The sequence below is a fragment of the Molossus molossus genome, unplaced genomic scaffold (assembly GCF_014108415.1).
Source record: "Molossus molossus isolate mMolMol1 unplaced genomic scaffold, mMolMol1.p scaffold_m16_p_4, whole genome shotgun sequence".
Taxonomy (NCBI): Eukaryota; Metazoa; Chordata; class Mammalia; order Chiroptera; family Molossidae; genus Molossus; species Molossus molossus.
Window position 1 is genome coordinate 92,611,984 of NW_023425377.1, and position 16,354 is coordinate 92,628,337.

General features: G+C 35.1%; 1 protein-coding gene across 1 annotated transcript in view; it reads left to right on the forward strand.

Moving 5' to 3' along the window:
* LOC118643957 (probable ATP-dependent RNA helicase DDX60) overlaps window positions 1–16,354 on the forward strand; it is a 114,573-nt gene that overhangs the window by 30,116 nt on the left and 68,103 nt on the right. The window contains exons 7-12 of the mRNA XM_036282270.1: window positions 550–600; window positions 3,217–3,358; window positions 4,403–4,558; window positions 5,624–5,726; window positions 9,618–9,733; window positions 11,444–11,610. Of these exons, the coding sequence (XP_036138163.1) occupies window positions 550–600; window positions 3,217–3,358; window positions 4,403–4,558; window positions 5,624–5,726; window positions 9,618–9,733; window positions 11,444–11,610 (735 nt within the window). The remainder of the gene's footprint in view (window positions 1–549; window positions 601–3,216; window positions 3,359–4,402; window positions 4,559–5,623; window positions 5,727–9,617; window positions 9,734–11,443; window positions 11,611–16,354) is intronic.

The window sequence follows — 16,354 nt, forward strand, 5'->3', positions numbered from 1 at the left end:
TGCCTCCTGCTCTTGTCTAGTTACTGTGCTGAACTTTTCAATTTCTTGCTCTTTTCCAGCTTTCTCTAAGGTATGGAGGTTTTAGTGATAATGCTTTCAGTACAGTGGTTTATAATTAGCAACTGATGAGAAAGTGTTTCTGAATATGAGGCAAATACATCCTATTTGTCTCGGTTGCCTCAATGGCCATGGACAATTATCTGAATTGACAACACTGAAGAATTTACGAATTAGTCATTCAGGGACTTGAAGACTGGGAATGGCTTATCCAGATTTGTTAGAGAGTATACAGATCAGGAGGAAAAATAGATATTCATATTAAAATAGTACTTAGGACCTCGTTAGATACAGCCTCATTATTTTTTTCTATTCTTCCGTTCTCCTTTTGGCATTTCTTTTATATTTTCCTTTAATTATTTGAAGGATTAAAGTTCAGTATTAATATTACTAGTGGGGAAAATGAAACTTCTTTTTCTTGAGTTAACCTCACCTGAACTTTGAATCTTGTCCCGTGTAATCACTCAGTCTTTGAAAACATTTTTATTGCAGATATATCAGACCTTGTCCTTGCTTCATAATCTGTGGCCCAACGGAGTTGACGTAAGAAGTGTTGTCTGCTCTGTTTCATGTGCTGTGACACTAAAACTCTATAAAAAAATGTTGCATGATGCACAAGACTGTGAAAACCAAAACACCTGCATGGAAAATCATAATTCACAGGTGGGAATCTTTCAAAATTAATTTAATTATTCAATGTTACCATTAAAGATGTGGCAATGCTTATGAGCAGTAGCTATAGGTATAACCTCATCATCAAACAGAAAATATGTGTTTGTCGCATGCTTGTTGAATAAACATGGATAAATATATTGATCACATTTTTTATGAAGGCATTTAGGGCTCATTACAGAACAAGTTAGGATAGTTTGTTTTTTTTTTTTTTTTTCCCCGCAGTGCATTTGTCACCTCTTTCTTCCCTGACCAAAAGACAAATATCTATTTTATTCTTATTCTCAGCTGGTCATCACTGCTGCTGAGAATTTCATAGACCAATTTCAGGGCCTAGGTGGAGATTTAACATTTGTTACAGGTGATGGAGAATGGTGTTGCAGCTGTGATCAGGATGAACCTGGATAACTAGCCATCTACTCTGTTGCCCAGAACCCATGTTTTCTGTTAGAAATACCAATAACTACGCTGTACACTTGGAACTAATATAAAATAATATTGAATGTCAGCTATAACTGAAAAATGAAATAAAAGAATACTACTAATAATAGTGATGTTACTATTAATAATGTAAGCTGACTTGTATGAAGTCTTTATTATGTACTAATACCAGCTACCTTATACACATTATTGTTAATCTTACAGCCATTCAGCAATTTAGGTATTCTTGTTATCCTACTTAATAAGTGAATAAGAATCAAACAGCTAATTGGCTGCAAATCAAAGTTTGTTTGATTCCTGCTAGACTACACTGCCTTAGTATATAGGTCATATCTCCTACTAAGCCCTGGTTTTCCACATAGGAATAGGTGTGACAGTAAGAAGCTTTATTACCTTCCTTGTATTTGTGTTTTAAGGCTATAAATAAATAGATACCAGACACGTCTCCAAGCAGGTGATCATCCTCCACTATTTAAAAAATGCAAGCATTAGATACAGTAAGTGCTGGAGCTCCATTTATTTTGAGAAGTCTTTACTCCTAAGCAAAATAATTATTTATACTGTTTAGAAAAATAAATCATATGCTTGTTAAGAATTTTCTTAAAGCAAAATAACTGAATAGGAATACATCTACTGTGTGGGGAAATTATGAGTAAGATGCTCTAAAATGCTGTTCTTGCATTTCTGAATTTTTACATTGCCTGTGTGTAGGCTGATATTTTTAAATTCATGTTTTTCTAGGACTTGAAGAAACTACCCACACTAAATGAAGCAGCAGATCTTTGCAGAATGCACTGTCTTAGTGTGCTTTTTCTTCAACACCTACCCCTGTTTCAAAGAGCTAAGAGTAGAATCCTTACTTATATTTGGGACAGAACACTTGCACCATTTCTAAGAATGGTATGTGAACCACATGGAATACTATGAATACTATAAATTCAATAAGGCGAAAGTTAGAAGGCAGAGTACTTTGCTTTTTCTGATATTACTTTCATTTCTGCATGCATCTTAAAAATTGCTACCAGCAAACAATGCATGTTTCTAAAAAAAAATAGTCCCATCATATATAAAAGTACTCAACAAGAAAAATTCTCATGGCACATCAATTGCTGGTAGAGTGCATTGCCGTCTTGTTTTAGATTAACAATTAACTCAACAAAAGAAGTTGCATTTTGTAGCAAACTTTAAACTGAGAATATTATATAATCTTTTTTATTATTAATCCTACTATGAGTAAAATTATTTCCATTAGCGTTAGCACAGTATGAGATAAAGGGATGCTAAATTTCAGAAAGCTAAAACAGTCTCTTTGTGAGATATCGAGAAACCCATATAATACAATAAATGAAAGCATAGTTGTATAGTTGTAAAACTGCACTGTTGATTTTATTACCTAGTCATTGTCAGCACAATGATATGCATGCACGTGACATTTTTCTTGTGTACAGGGTGAGGCAAAGGTCAGTTTACAATTATGAGTATGTGAAACACAGAGTTTATTCTTGTATTATTATTTATTAATGATTGTATTATTTTTCATATGAACAACTGCAAACCTACTTTTCCCACCCTCTATTTAAGAAATTCCACCTGATATGTGATTGTGTTTTATTTAGGCCCTAACTTATTAAATGATGTCATAAGCAACTGTTAATTGAAACTATAGCAATAACAATGAAATACCCACTACTTTTCTATCATGACTTTATTATTTTGAGTCAATGGAGGAATATTTACTGTGTTCATGATTGTGATAAGTTTAAAAGAATCATTTCATTTTAGAACTGCAAGGTACCTTGGAAGGTATAGATTGGCCATGTTAACATATGGTTATAAAAAAATGAAGCATAGAGAAGGTAAGTCATTTGAATACAGTCATATATTTTGTTAATGCCAGAACAGTGGCACTGTGTCTTCATAAGTACTCTAGTTCCTTTTCCTTAGTATAAGGCATAGATCATGCTGAGGAAAGTTAAAGGAAGACACGAACATTCTGGGAAGATTTTGTAGTATTAAAACATGCCCCTCTCTCTTCTTACTTTCCAGCTAAAGAGATGTGAATTTTTCATCCTAAAACAACTAAAGGCTAGAAATAATTGGAATGTGAATTTCACTGGCCTACCTGACTTAACTGATAATAGTTTGTGGAAAAACATTGCTTATTATTTTGAAATTGAATATAGTAGAGGTATGTTTTAAATAACTGTGTAGTTAAGTCTTTTACTCATTTTTTGGCGGATGGGTGAAAATTGTATCTGACAAATAATGGTAACGAGCTATTGACTAATTAACTACAATCAGATAGGAAGCTTTCTTTGCAGATATTTTCTATGGAAAGTGCATTTTCACAAGAGGTAAACGGTTCCATTGAGGAACTTGTAAGATTCATTTTTTTCCCCCCAGAACTATTAAACAATATCAGCTATTGGGATGAGGGAGTTTACATGGAAGGACTATGGGAGCTACACCTAGAACACTGATAAATGTTACCATTTATTGTATATCTTTCATACATTAGATAATTTACATGTTATAAAATGACACCATAGCTTTGCTGCTGCTGATTTTGAGCAAGGTATTGATTCTATGAAAACTGGAAAGGAGTGTCAGGTTGGAGTACTATGTGTAGAAATGAAGATGCACAGGGCAGAAGCCCTGCCTCAGTTCAAGTGTGACCTACAGAACTCCTGACATTGACTCCTGACTTCTTCATTCATCATATTGAAGCCATGGGCTGACTTCTCATTGGCCCATCTGGTTTTGTTAAGAGTGATAGAAAAATACAGCAACACTAGTAACAGTTCAAAGGTAGTTTTACTTTCTTATGACATGAGTTACAACATGAAAAATATGCCAGAGCCTGTTCTGTTTTAAGCATCCAATATGATGAGATACTCACAGGCATAAACTTATAAGATAATTCATATACTCAAAATAATATAATATGGTGACTATTACTCAGATTAAAATTTTTTTTTCTTTATTGATTTTAGAGAGAGGAAGGGAGAAGGAGAGAGAGATAGAAACATTGATGGAGAGAACACTGATTGGCCACCTCCTTCATGCCCCACACTGGGGATCTAGCCCACAACCTGGGCATGTGCCATGCCTGGGAATTGAACTGGTGACCTCTTGGTGCATGGGTCAGTGCTCAACCACTGAGCCACACCGGCCAGGCTATTACTTAGATTTTAATTGTTAATTTGAATATATATATATTTTTTCTACCTAGGGCTAAACTTGGAATTGGGTGACACTTTGAAACAGGGCTTTGAGGAATTATGGAACATGGTCTTAACATTATCAGGGGATGGTGATTTTGGAGGACCCGTGCCCATGAGGACAACGTCCAGACCATTTCTTACACAGAAAGGAACATCACTGAGAGGTGCTGACAAGTTTTAAAAGTTGATCTCATTCAGGAAAGAAAAAAGATTAGCAGTACAATCCATGTTTAGAACATAAATCTGATCTTTTCAAGATTTGCCTTTTCTTAAGGGTAGATTTGCTATTAACTTCCACCCCTACACACCTTCTTTGACTTCCCATTGCTTTATTTGTCTGTTTCTTTGCTTATTTATGTACTTATTTATCTAGTTATTTATTCATTTTTAGGACATGATAAAGGGAACTAACTTTTATTAACTACCCATTCTGTCAGATATGCCTTTCATATGAATGTTCTTATATGGTTTTCAAAACAGCCCTACTTATGGCACTATCAATCTTACTGAATAGATAAGAGTTTGGGAAGGTATCTTCAATCACATAGCAACTTTATGGTAGAAAATTAAAATGCAAGTCTGTCTGTCTTCACAGTCAGACACAGAGGGCATCTTAATGGTATCTTTGTTGTATTTTCTACAAAAAGTATATGTTTGTTAAGGCTCATGAGAAGAAACCAGCTTGTATGTAAGTAGACCTTTGGGTATAGTGATTGATAGTTTAGACACTCCTGATTATGTGGAAAATTTTTATTTGAACTAAATAAAATATACAAAGTTTTTAAAAAAGTTTCAACTAATCAAAAAAAAAAAACAAATAATTTTTTTTTTACTATTTCATTGTATTAATACTTATTTGAAAAAATTTAAAACCTTATTTCTTTTGGTCTATGGAGAAATAGTCATATTTCTTACTGTGGTTCAGAATAAATACTTATTTTTTCTAGATTGCATAGTAATTTTTTCACTGTTTCTCAAATGTCTTCAATTACTTGACATAAAAAATTCTACATCTATTCACTCAATATGCATTTACAATTGTGACTTAAAAGGTATAATATAAAGTTGATTTATCCCACCTGATTTGTGACAATTCCATTAAAGTATTATTTATTTTGGAATAAAAGATAAAAACGTTTAATTTTGCTGTTCCACAAACACTTGCATCAGAATGGTAAATTATTAGAGTTTTGTGTTGAAATATTAATTGTATTTCTAAATACTACTAGGATCAAATAAAAGAATTCATAAATTAGGACTCATTCCTCTGAAAGCTGAGATTATAGAAGATTATGCTGGAGATATTTTGTCAGAACTACCTTTTCTAAGCAGGTATTTATAGAAAAACGTTGCCTGTGTGTAATATCTATCTATCTATCTATCTATCTATCTATCTATCTATCTATCTATCTATCTATCTATCTATCATCTATCTATCTGTCATCTATCTATCTATTATCTATCTATCATCTATCTATCATCTCTGGGTATAGCAAACTGGATTTATTATTGTATATATTATACATATATGATTAAAATTTCACACTGGAAGATACATTTTAATGAGTAGTGAATTTCTCTTTATATATGATTGATTATTATAATTTAGAAAACCCATATATGTCTTCATTAAACAACTTTCTTTTATTTCTCACATATATAGGTAGCTCCTTACTTTTTTCTCTGCAACAGGTATGACAAGTTATAGGTATAATTAAGGGTTAGCTGAGGTGTGATAGTAGCCAAAATATAGAAATAAAGGCCAGATATGAAATAAATTATTGATGTGGATCTTGAAATCATCAAGAAAGATATGAGAAGAAAATAATGAGAAAGACAGTAAGCTAGTTTATACCTTCAGTGGAAGAAAGGGAACAGGAAGTGGAAAAGCCTCAAGGAAGGGAGGTTGGAGCTGACAGAGGAGTGGGGCTGCATGAAGCATAATTCCACTAAAATTTAGTCATTGATTATCTGAAATTCCAATTTATCTGCGTGTCCTACATTTTTATTTGCTAAATTTATGAATCTTATATTAGAGTCAAATATTTTAATGAAATGGGAAGGGAAACAGATGTCTTGAAGTAGCAAAGAGGAGCAAGGGGTGTGTGTGTTCAGTTGTCTCTTTAAATATCAACTTCTTGCTGGCAAGTCTTGAATTTTTATCTTTGGCTTTTTGACTCAATCCTCTGAAGTCCAGATTCTGGCTGGATGTCTCGCTGACATCCCAGACTCAATGTGTACAGGCCAAACACCTGATTATCTGGGAGGAACCTCGTGTTCCCACAACATTCCGATCTCCATCTTCTCTTCTCTTCCAGTTTCTCAGGCCAGAAGGCATGGAATCATGCTGGGCTACTATTTCTTTTAAGAAAAAATTTGATTTTAGAGAGGAAGGAAGAAAGAGAGAGAGAGAGAGAAACATCAGTGTGAGAAACATTGATCAGTTGCGTCTTGATCACACCCTGATTGGGGATCAAACCCACAACTTAGGTATGTGCCCTGACTGGGTATTGAACCTGCGACTTTCTGGTACACCAGATGACGCTCCAACCAAATGAGCCACACTGGCCAGGACATACTTGGCTACTCTTTGTAGTTCTTGTACCACATCCAGTCTTTCAGCCAAACTAATTTCTCTACCTCAATAACACATGTAAAGTAATTCCTTTCCTTGTTTCTGCCCACCCTGCACCCCCTGCACAGTCTGTCACTCTCTCTCTATTAATGTGGTAGTTCCCTAATTGGCCTCCTCCTTTTTCCTCCTCTGCCTCCTTCACTGTGTTCTTAGCACAGCTTACACAAGTAATGTTGTGTATATGTGTGTGTGTGTTGGGCTGGGGTGGGGGAATCAGATTATTTCTCTCTGTTCAAAACCTTCCAAGGAGTTTCAACTCAGATGAAAAGGACTACAGGGTTCTACTGCTCTGTGTCCTTGCACCTACTTTCCCTTACCTCTTTGACCTAATTTCCTACTAATCTCTCCCAAATTCTCTTGTTTGTCCATGTTGGCCTCCTTATTATTTACCTCTGCCCCCCAATTTTATAGAGATAAAATTGACATATGTAACATTGTGTAAGCTTTAAGTGTACAATGTGATGATTTGATACATACATGTATTGCAGAATGATCACAATAAGGTTAGTTAACACAGTTGCCACCTCACTTAATTATCTTTTCATGTGTGGTGTGAACATTGAAAACCTACTCTCTTAGCAACTTGCAAGTATATGATACAGTATTGTTAACTTAAGTCACCATGCTGTCTATTACATCCCCAGAACTTATTCCACTTGTAACTAGAAGTTTGCATCCTTTGACCAATATCTCCCCATTTCCCCATCCCCAGTCCCTGGCAGCTACCATTCTACTCTGTATCTGTGAGCTTATTATTTTTATTATTTTTAATTCCACATAGAAGTGAGATCATATGGTATTTGTCTTTCTCTGTCTGACCTATTTCATTTAGCATATGCCCTCTAGGTCTATCCATGTTGTCCCAAATGGCAGAATTTCCTTCTTTTTAATGGCTGAGTGATCCATTGTACTTGTCCATCTATCTATAAATAGATAGAATAAATAGAAATAAATAGAATATCTATCATCTATCTATCATCTATCTATCTATCATCTATCTATCTATAATCTATCATCTATCTATATCTATCTATCATCTATCTATCTATCTATCTATCTATCTATCTATCATCATCATCTACCTTATTTTCTTTACCCATTCGTTAATGGATACTTAGATTGTTTCCATGTCTTGGCTATTCTGTTTCTTGAACATAATAGTCCCACATCACAGCTTATCTACTCGCTGTTCTATTTTTTCAAAATGTTCTGACTCAGACGACCGTTTACCCATTGCTCAAATACCTCCCCAGTAAGGCTTTTTCTGACCATTCCTCTTAAGATCATACCATCTCCTTCTCCCAGAACTTACTATTCTGTCTCCCTGCTTTATTTTCCTCCTTCATGCTTTTTACCATCTGGCATAGTATATATATTCATGCATTGCATCACGATGGTTCAGGGGACCCGGGAGCCTCTTCTTCCCATAACCCAGCCCCTGGGTACACATATGCACCTGCACGCGCGTGCACACACACACACACACACACACACACACACACACACACACACACATACATTCATGCCCTCAAACTCATTTCCCTTTCTTTTCTCGTTATCTCTTTCGTTCCAGTCCCTTTTTGTTCTCTTTCTCCCTCTCTCTCCCTCCCCCCTTCCTTTTTATTTTTTCTCTCTTTGAACTTTATTTTTCTGGGTTGCTTTCGATCTCTGCTTTCCTTTTCTCTGTCCTACTCTTCTTTCCTCTTCCTGGCATCTGTTCTCCCCCTGACGGCATCTCCCTCCACAGCCCTCTCTCTGTCCCTGCAAGTGTTTAGATACGTTTAGACATACTTACAGATACTTACCATTTTGTTATAATTCAGCCCCGTAGGATGCTTCACAGGTTTGTAGCCTTGGAGCTATAGGTTATAACATATAGTCTAGGTGTGCAGTAGGGTATACCATCTAGGTTTGTGTCAGTGCACTCTATGATGTTCACACAACGAGGAAGTGGCCTACCAAGGCATTTCTCAGAACATATCCCACCATTAAGTGATGCACGACCTGATTTTGCCTTTATATTTTTTTGTTGTCTATAACCCTCTGTTTGTATATAAAACCCACAACCATTTGAAAACAACTGTTTTTATTCATTAACATATTATTGGCATGTAGAAGAATATCTGGCACATAGTAGGAATGCAATGAATATTTTAGGACAAATGAATAGTAGGTTCATGGGTATCACTTAGCAGGTTCATGGTATCACTTATTCGCTAACGATTTTTCTCTATGCTTGAAATATTTCATAAGAGCGCACACGTACACAAAAACAAACAAGCTAAAATAATTCAGATGTGTCTCTCAACTTTGAAAATATCATCTTTATTATTTGGTACCTAACTCAATTTCATATACAAATTCTTAATATGCATTTATTATTGTTATAGAGATGAGAGTTCTGCAGATATCTTTGCCCACATTTTGACTATTTTTTCACAAGATCCATTGCTTTAAAAAAACATATTTTGTTCATGTACAATAATAAAATTAAGGGTAGAGATGCATTAAGTAAGTTCATGGCTTATAGTAGAAACTGAAAAAAATTATATGCGTATTATAACGTATGCTTTTTAATTTATCCCCAGTGATGACCCAGCCATTACATCTCTTTCCAAGAAGAAGGAATTTGATGAGTTCACACATTGGCATTCTTCTAGACCTCTCACTGATGATTTTGAAAGGACAAGGTGCAATAATAATGGCAAGTATAACTAATGTCGTCAACATTTTCAACATTCTTATATATTAAAGAATTGTATTCTATGTGTAAGAAAAAAATGAGTCATCTGAGATTAATAAAATTTAATTTACAGACTTCCCCTTCTCTGTTTCAGGCCACTATATAAATTTCCAATACCTTTCACATCAGAACCAGGAAGAAGCTAGTTTCCATAGTATGAAAAATGAGATTTCAGTCAGTCTATTGAGGGAGGAGAGTGGTTTTGTTGAGAGTGGTTTTGTTGAGACAGGGATTTAAAAAAACTTTTTCTTAGGTTGCTACAAAAAATCACTTCACATGTTATTATTAATGTTTCTTTAGTTCTTTGTTCTCAATAAAAAGTTATGTTGTATTATCTCATGAGAGCCAATACCTTTATCAATCCCAATATATTTCATTATTTGCCCAAATTACTAATTATATTATTTACTTGCTTTAAAATACTGCTTAATAATTATCAATTAAGTAAAGTAAGTAATAAATATTCAAATAATTTAGTAATTATTTTGGCAGTGAAATATTAACGGGCCAATAAAGTTTTCTCATCTTGTTATCTTCTTGGATTTAAAACTGATCCAGAAAAATCAGTATAGGAAACATTAACAATTGGTTGCACACAATTACGACTCGTTAAAGACTGGAAAGTAGCAGCCAGATTGGGATTGTAGGAACCTGACACACTCAGTCACCATCTATCCTATGCATTCAGAGTTACTGTGTGCCCAGCTTTGGGCTGAGCTCGGGAATACAGCCGGGAACATGAAGATATCTTCCTGCTTTTGTAGTGCTCACAGTCTAGCTAGGAAAGCAGATGTTAAATGAACCATTACAGAGATACTTATTTAAAATTATGATGAATACTACAATCAGGTGCAAAGGGTGTGACGAGGGTAGGCTTGAGGGGTTGGGCAGTTTTCAAGCTGAATCTACAAGATGAAGATCGCTAGCTAGGCATGTGGTAGTGCTGGACCAATGAGGAAGTAGCCAGAGAGCCTGTAGTGCAGAGTGATGTGAGATGAGTCTGAATCACGCAGGCTTTAGGGAGGATTCCGAATAACAGAAGAGCAACAGGAAGCCACGAAAATGTTCACACCGCATGCACAACATGATTGGGTTTAGATACATTCCTTTCAGTTGTGTCCAGGACTGGGCAGACTAAGCATAGTCTGCAAATCGGTAATACCTTGATCCAGAGCCCATTTATGATACTACCTGGAACTTGATGAGTTGTTTTAGTCAAATATTTCTGACCTGATTTGAGGGTACTTTTCAGAGACACTGCTTCTAAATTGGAAGCTCTTGCCCAGTGTTCATGTACTTTGTTCTTGGCACTATGCCCAGTGCCATCAAAAATGCCAAAGAGCTGAAGTTTCTGGTATGGTTCTGATGTTCTAAAAGAAAAATAAAGCATAAGCTTGCCATTGACTTATTCTTTGGGATATACCTCTAACACCCAATAGGTTGTACTAAAGTGAAAATGCAAATGAGACTGATTTAGATTCTACCATGTTATTTAAATATGGCTCAAATAATTTGAGTTTCTATATCTCAATCTTTAATGTGTCTATAATTAGATTAGTGCAAGTTTTCAGGGTGTTTGTCAAAGCCTTTTTCATGAATGCTTTCTAAATGAAATTCTTATTTATAGAGAGCATTGTCAGCATATTTTAATAATGCATCTGTTTCCCACAGCTACATCCAAAGATGCCAAAGAAAGAAGGGACATGCAGAAATTACATCATTTTTATCACGTCTTTGGAAAATCCTTGGTAGGAAGTGACAAATCAGTAAGGATTGTAAGAGAAGGAGCTCTGCCATCGCTGGAAAATTCTTCACAGCAAAGGAAAAAAAAGCGCCAGGTACATTCTTGGTCTGCCAGGGCTCAGTCCTGTGGGGCTCCTAAGCTCTACTCCTTCCACGTGGATCTTCTTTAACAATACGCAAATTGTGGACCTTGGTGATCTCATGTGTTTTCAGAGGAGAAGAAAAACTGTTTCTAAAAAAATAATAATTACTGTCAAATCAACTATACTCTAAATACTAACCATGAATTGCAAAGGATACTTTTTAAAATACTTGTTAAAAAAAAAGTATAATGAAGAAAATAAAATTCGAATAAGATTTTAATATTTTAGTGCATATCCTTGTAGTCATTTTCCCTTCATGTTATTAAAAATTTTTTAAAACACATTTCATGGCTGTATAATCTCTAATATGACATGCCAGTGTTTGTTTTATTATTTCTTTTGAAATGTAGAAAAATAGGTAAAAAAGAGAAAAGTCTATACTCACATTCCACAGATAAGCAGAATATATTGACACACATTTCATTTTATTTATGATGTGTGTTTTCTTCCAAAAAAATTAAAAAACCTTCTATATACTTTTAATCTATTTCCCCATCTATCAATATAATGATCATTTTTTTCTGTGTTATTAAATATGCTAAATAATAACACATTGTTTTGAAAATTTAAACATGATTTTAAACAAGATTATAAAGGCCAAACACATTCAGTATATTAGATTATCTAGAAAAGTATTTAAAAATATATAATTTTGCCCCACCCCCAAGGTACTTATTCCCTGCCCTGTTGCCCATCTCCACCGAGCCCCTGACCACCCCCCCCCCATCCCTCTGGTCATCACCACAGTGTTGCTTGTGTCTATGAGTTATGTATATATATATATATGTGTGTGTGTGTGTGTGTGTGTATATATATATATATATATATATATATATATATATATATTCTTTGGCTAATCCCTTCACCTTCTTTCATCCAGTCCACCCTCCATCCTCTCCTCTGACAGCTGTCAGTCTGTTCCATGTACTCATACCTCTGTTTCTATCTTGTTTTTCAGTTTATTTTGTTCATTAGATTCCACATATAAGTGAGATCATATGGTATTTGTCTTTGAATAGATTATTGAATTTAGCATAATACTCTCTAGGTCCTTTCATGGTGCCGAAAAAGTTTAGATTTCCTTCTTTTTTAAGGCTCTGTAGTATTCCATTGTGTAAATGTACCACAGCTTTCACCCACTCATCTACTGATGAAGATTTGGGCTGTTTTCAGATCTTGGCTATTGTAAATAATGCTGCTATGAACATAGGGGTGCATATATTTTTTTCTGATTGGTGTTTCACAATTCTTAGGATATATTTCCAGAAGTGGATTTGTTGGGTCAAAAGGCATGTCCATTTTTAATTTTTAAAGGAAACTCCAAACCACTTTCCACAGTGACTGCATCAATCTGCATTCCCACCAATAGCGTAGTAGGGTTCTTTTTTCTATATCCTCACCAGCACTTGTTTGTTGATTTATTGATGACAGCCATTCTGGCAGGTGTGAGGTGATACCTCAATGTGGATTTAATTTGCATCTTTCTGGTGATAATGACATTGAGCATGTTTTCATATGTCTATTGACCATCTGTATGTCCTCTTTGGAAACGTGTCTATTTAGGTGCTTTCCCCATTTTTAAATTGAATTGTTTGTCTTTTTGGCATTGAGTTGTAGAAGTAATTTTTTTCTTTATTATTATTAATTATATTTTTTATCACCATTTATCCCCCATATCCTTTTCCACTTCCACCCATCCCTTTCATTCCCACTGTCTAGTGACTTTTTCCAAGTATTTCAATCTTTACATATTTACAAAAATACACACAATTTAAAATGTACGTGTGGTTTTATTATTTTTTCCTATTAATGTGTTTTGAAGAACTTTTATTTTCAATAAACTAGGAATGGCCTTTTTTTAAAATCTTCACCTGACACATTGATTGGTTATCTACTGCCTGTGCCCCGACCAGGGCTGGCGAGGATCAAACCTGCAACCCAGGTACGTGCCCTTGACTGGGAATTGAACTTGTGAGTCTTCAGTGTGTGGGCTGATGCTCCAACCACTGAGCCACACTGGCTAGAGCTAGGAATAAACTTTAAAAATATATTTTCTTAATATTATATAATACATTTATCTTTCCATTTTTATTATATATGTTTCCATTATCTTATTATTATAACCTGTGTTATGATAAACAGAATTTTATTATAATGTTTTACACTATTATTTAAAACTTTGTTTTTATTGATTTTTTAGAGAGAGAGGAAGGGAGAGAGAGAGAGAGAAACATCGATGTAAGAGAGAAACATCAATCAACTGCTTTCTGCAGGCCCCCTGCTAGGGATTGAGCCTGTAACCCAGGCATGTGCCCTGACTGGGAATCGAACCAGGACCTCTCAGTCCATGGGACAATGCTCAAACCATTTAGCTACACCAGCCAGGCTCTACATGTTTTAAATTACTTAGAGAATTAATTGTTCGACCAAAGATTATGAAAGATTTTAGGGCTTTTGATATACATTTGATATTCATTTGATATACATTCTCATTTAAGAGGGCTATCCAAAATTTTATTTTTATCTTAACATTAATACACATAATAATAATATGTTATTGATTTATTGAACTCTTAATGTGAAAAGCATTGTGCTAAGTTACATAGTTAGGAGTCATTAACCCAGGATGGATCCTAGAACCTGCCCTTTTAATCACTCAGCTATAATGATTATCATCATCAGTGTATGAGAGTGCTTGCTTTTTTCTTTGTTGTTTATGTATATATGTATTTAATATACATTATATATATATATAACTGTTGAAAGTATTATAGATGTCCTCCCTTTTTTCCCCATCGAACCCTTTCTCCCCACTCTCACTCCTCTCCTGCTTTCCCCAACCTCATGTCTGTGGCCGTTGGTTGTGCATATGTGTATATCAGGTCTTTGGTTTATCTTTCCAATCCCTCCCACCCCCTCCCCATCCCTCTGAGGTTTGTTAGTCTGTTCCCTGCTTCCCTACTCTGGATCCCTTTTGGTCAACAGTTTATATAATGAATCCAATTATGCATTGTATTCCATAAATAAGTGAGATCATGCAGTACTTGTCTTTCTCTGACTGGCTAATTTCACTTAGCATAGTACTCTCCAGGTCTCTTCATGTCGTCTCGAAGGGTAAGAGATCTTTCTTTCTTACAGCTGCATAGTATTCCATTGTGTACCATAGCTTTTTTATCCACTCATCTACTGATGGCACTTGGGCTGTTTCCTGATCTTAGCTTTTGTAGATAGCGCTGCTATGAACATAGAGGTGCATATATTCTTCCTGATTGATGTTTCAGGCTTCTTAGGATATATTCCAAGAAATAGAATCAGTAGGTCAAATGGCAGTTCCATTTTTAATTTTTTGAGGGAACACTATATTGTTTTCCATAGTGGCTGCACCAGTCTGCATTCCCACCACAAGTGTACTAGAGTCCCCTTTTCTTTACACCCGCGCCAGAAATTGTTGTTTGATGATTTGTTGATAGCGGCCATTCTGGCAGGTGTGAGGTGACATCTCATATTCATTTTAATTTTCATCTCTCTGATGATTAGAGATGATGAGCATTTTTTCATATGTCTCCTGGCCATTTGTGTGTCCTGGTGGGGAAAGTGTCTTTTCAGGTCATCTGACTATTTTTTAATCAGATTGTTTGTTTTCCTTTTGTTGAGTTGTATGAGTACTGTATATATTTTAGATATTAAGTCATTATCCAATGTATCATTGGCAAATATGTTCTTCCAAAAAGTGGGTTCCCTTTTCATTTTGATGCTGGTTTCTTTTGCCATGCAGAAGCTTTTTAGTTTGTTGTAGTCCTATTTATTAATTTCTCCTTTGCTTCTCTTGCCCTATGTGGTGTATAAGTAAAAATACTTCCATGTATGATGTCTCAGATTTTGCTGACTACATTTTCTTCTAGGATTTTTTGGTTTCATGAGTGACATTTAAGTCTTTTATCCATTTTGAGTTTATTCTTGTGTATGGTGTAAGTTGGGGGGTCTAGTTTAATTTTTTTTGCTTGTACCTGTCCAATTTTCCCATCACCATTTATTGAAAAGACAGTCTTTTCTCCATTGTATGCTCTTGCTAAGTTACACAGTTAGGTTTCATCAACCCAGAGTGGACCCAAGAACCCGCCCTTTTAACCATTCAGCTATAATGATTACCATCATCAGTATATGAGAGTGCTTGCTTTTTTTCTTAATACCTCTCAATAAGAGGTTTTAACCACAATTCTTTGAACACAAGTGGTATCTTTTCAAAATTTTGAGTACACTTCTGTTTGTTCCCTGGTGAATTTCTTTCATGTCTTTTACTATTGCTTATTAATTGCTAGGAGCTATGCCTATTTAAAACATCATATCTTGCCCTGAATAATTTGGCTCAGTGATTAGAACATTGGCACATGAACCAGAGTCACAGGTTCAATTCCGGTCAAGGGCATGTACCTCGGTTGTGGTTTGATCCCTAGCCCTGGTTGGGGCTGTGTGGGAGGCAACCAGTCAATGTGTTTTCTCACATTGATGTTTCTTTCTCTCTCCCTCCCACTCTAGCTGAAGATAAATGGAAAAATATCCTTGGGTGAGGATTTAAAAAAAATAAAATTAAACATCATATCTTTGTCATATATGTTGGAAATATTTTCTTAGTTTTTATTCTCTATTTTGTACTTAAGGAAGTTCATTATTTTCTGGATGTTATTCCTGTAGACCT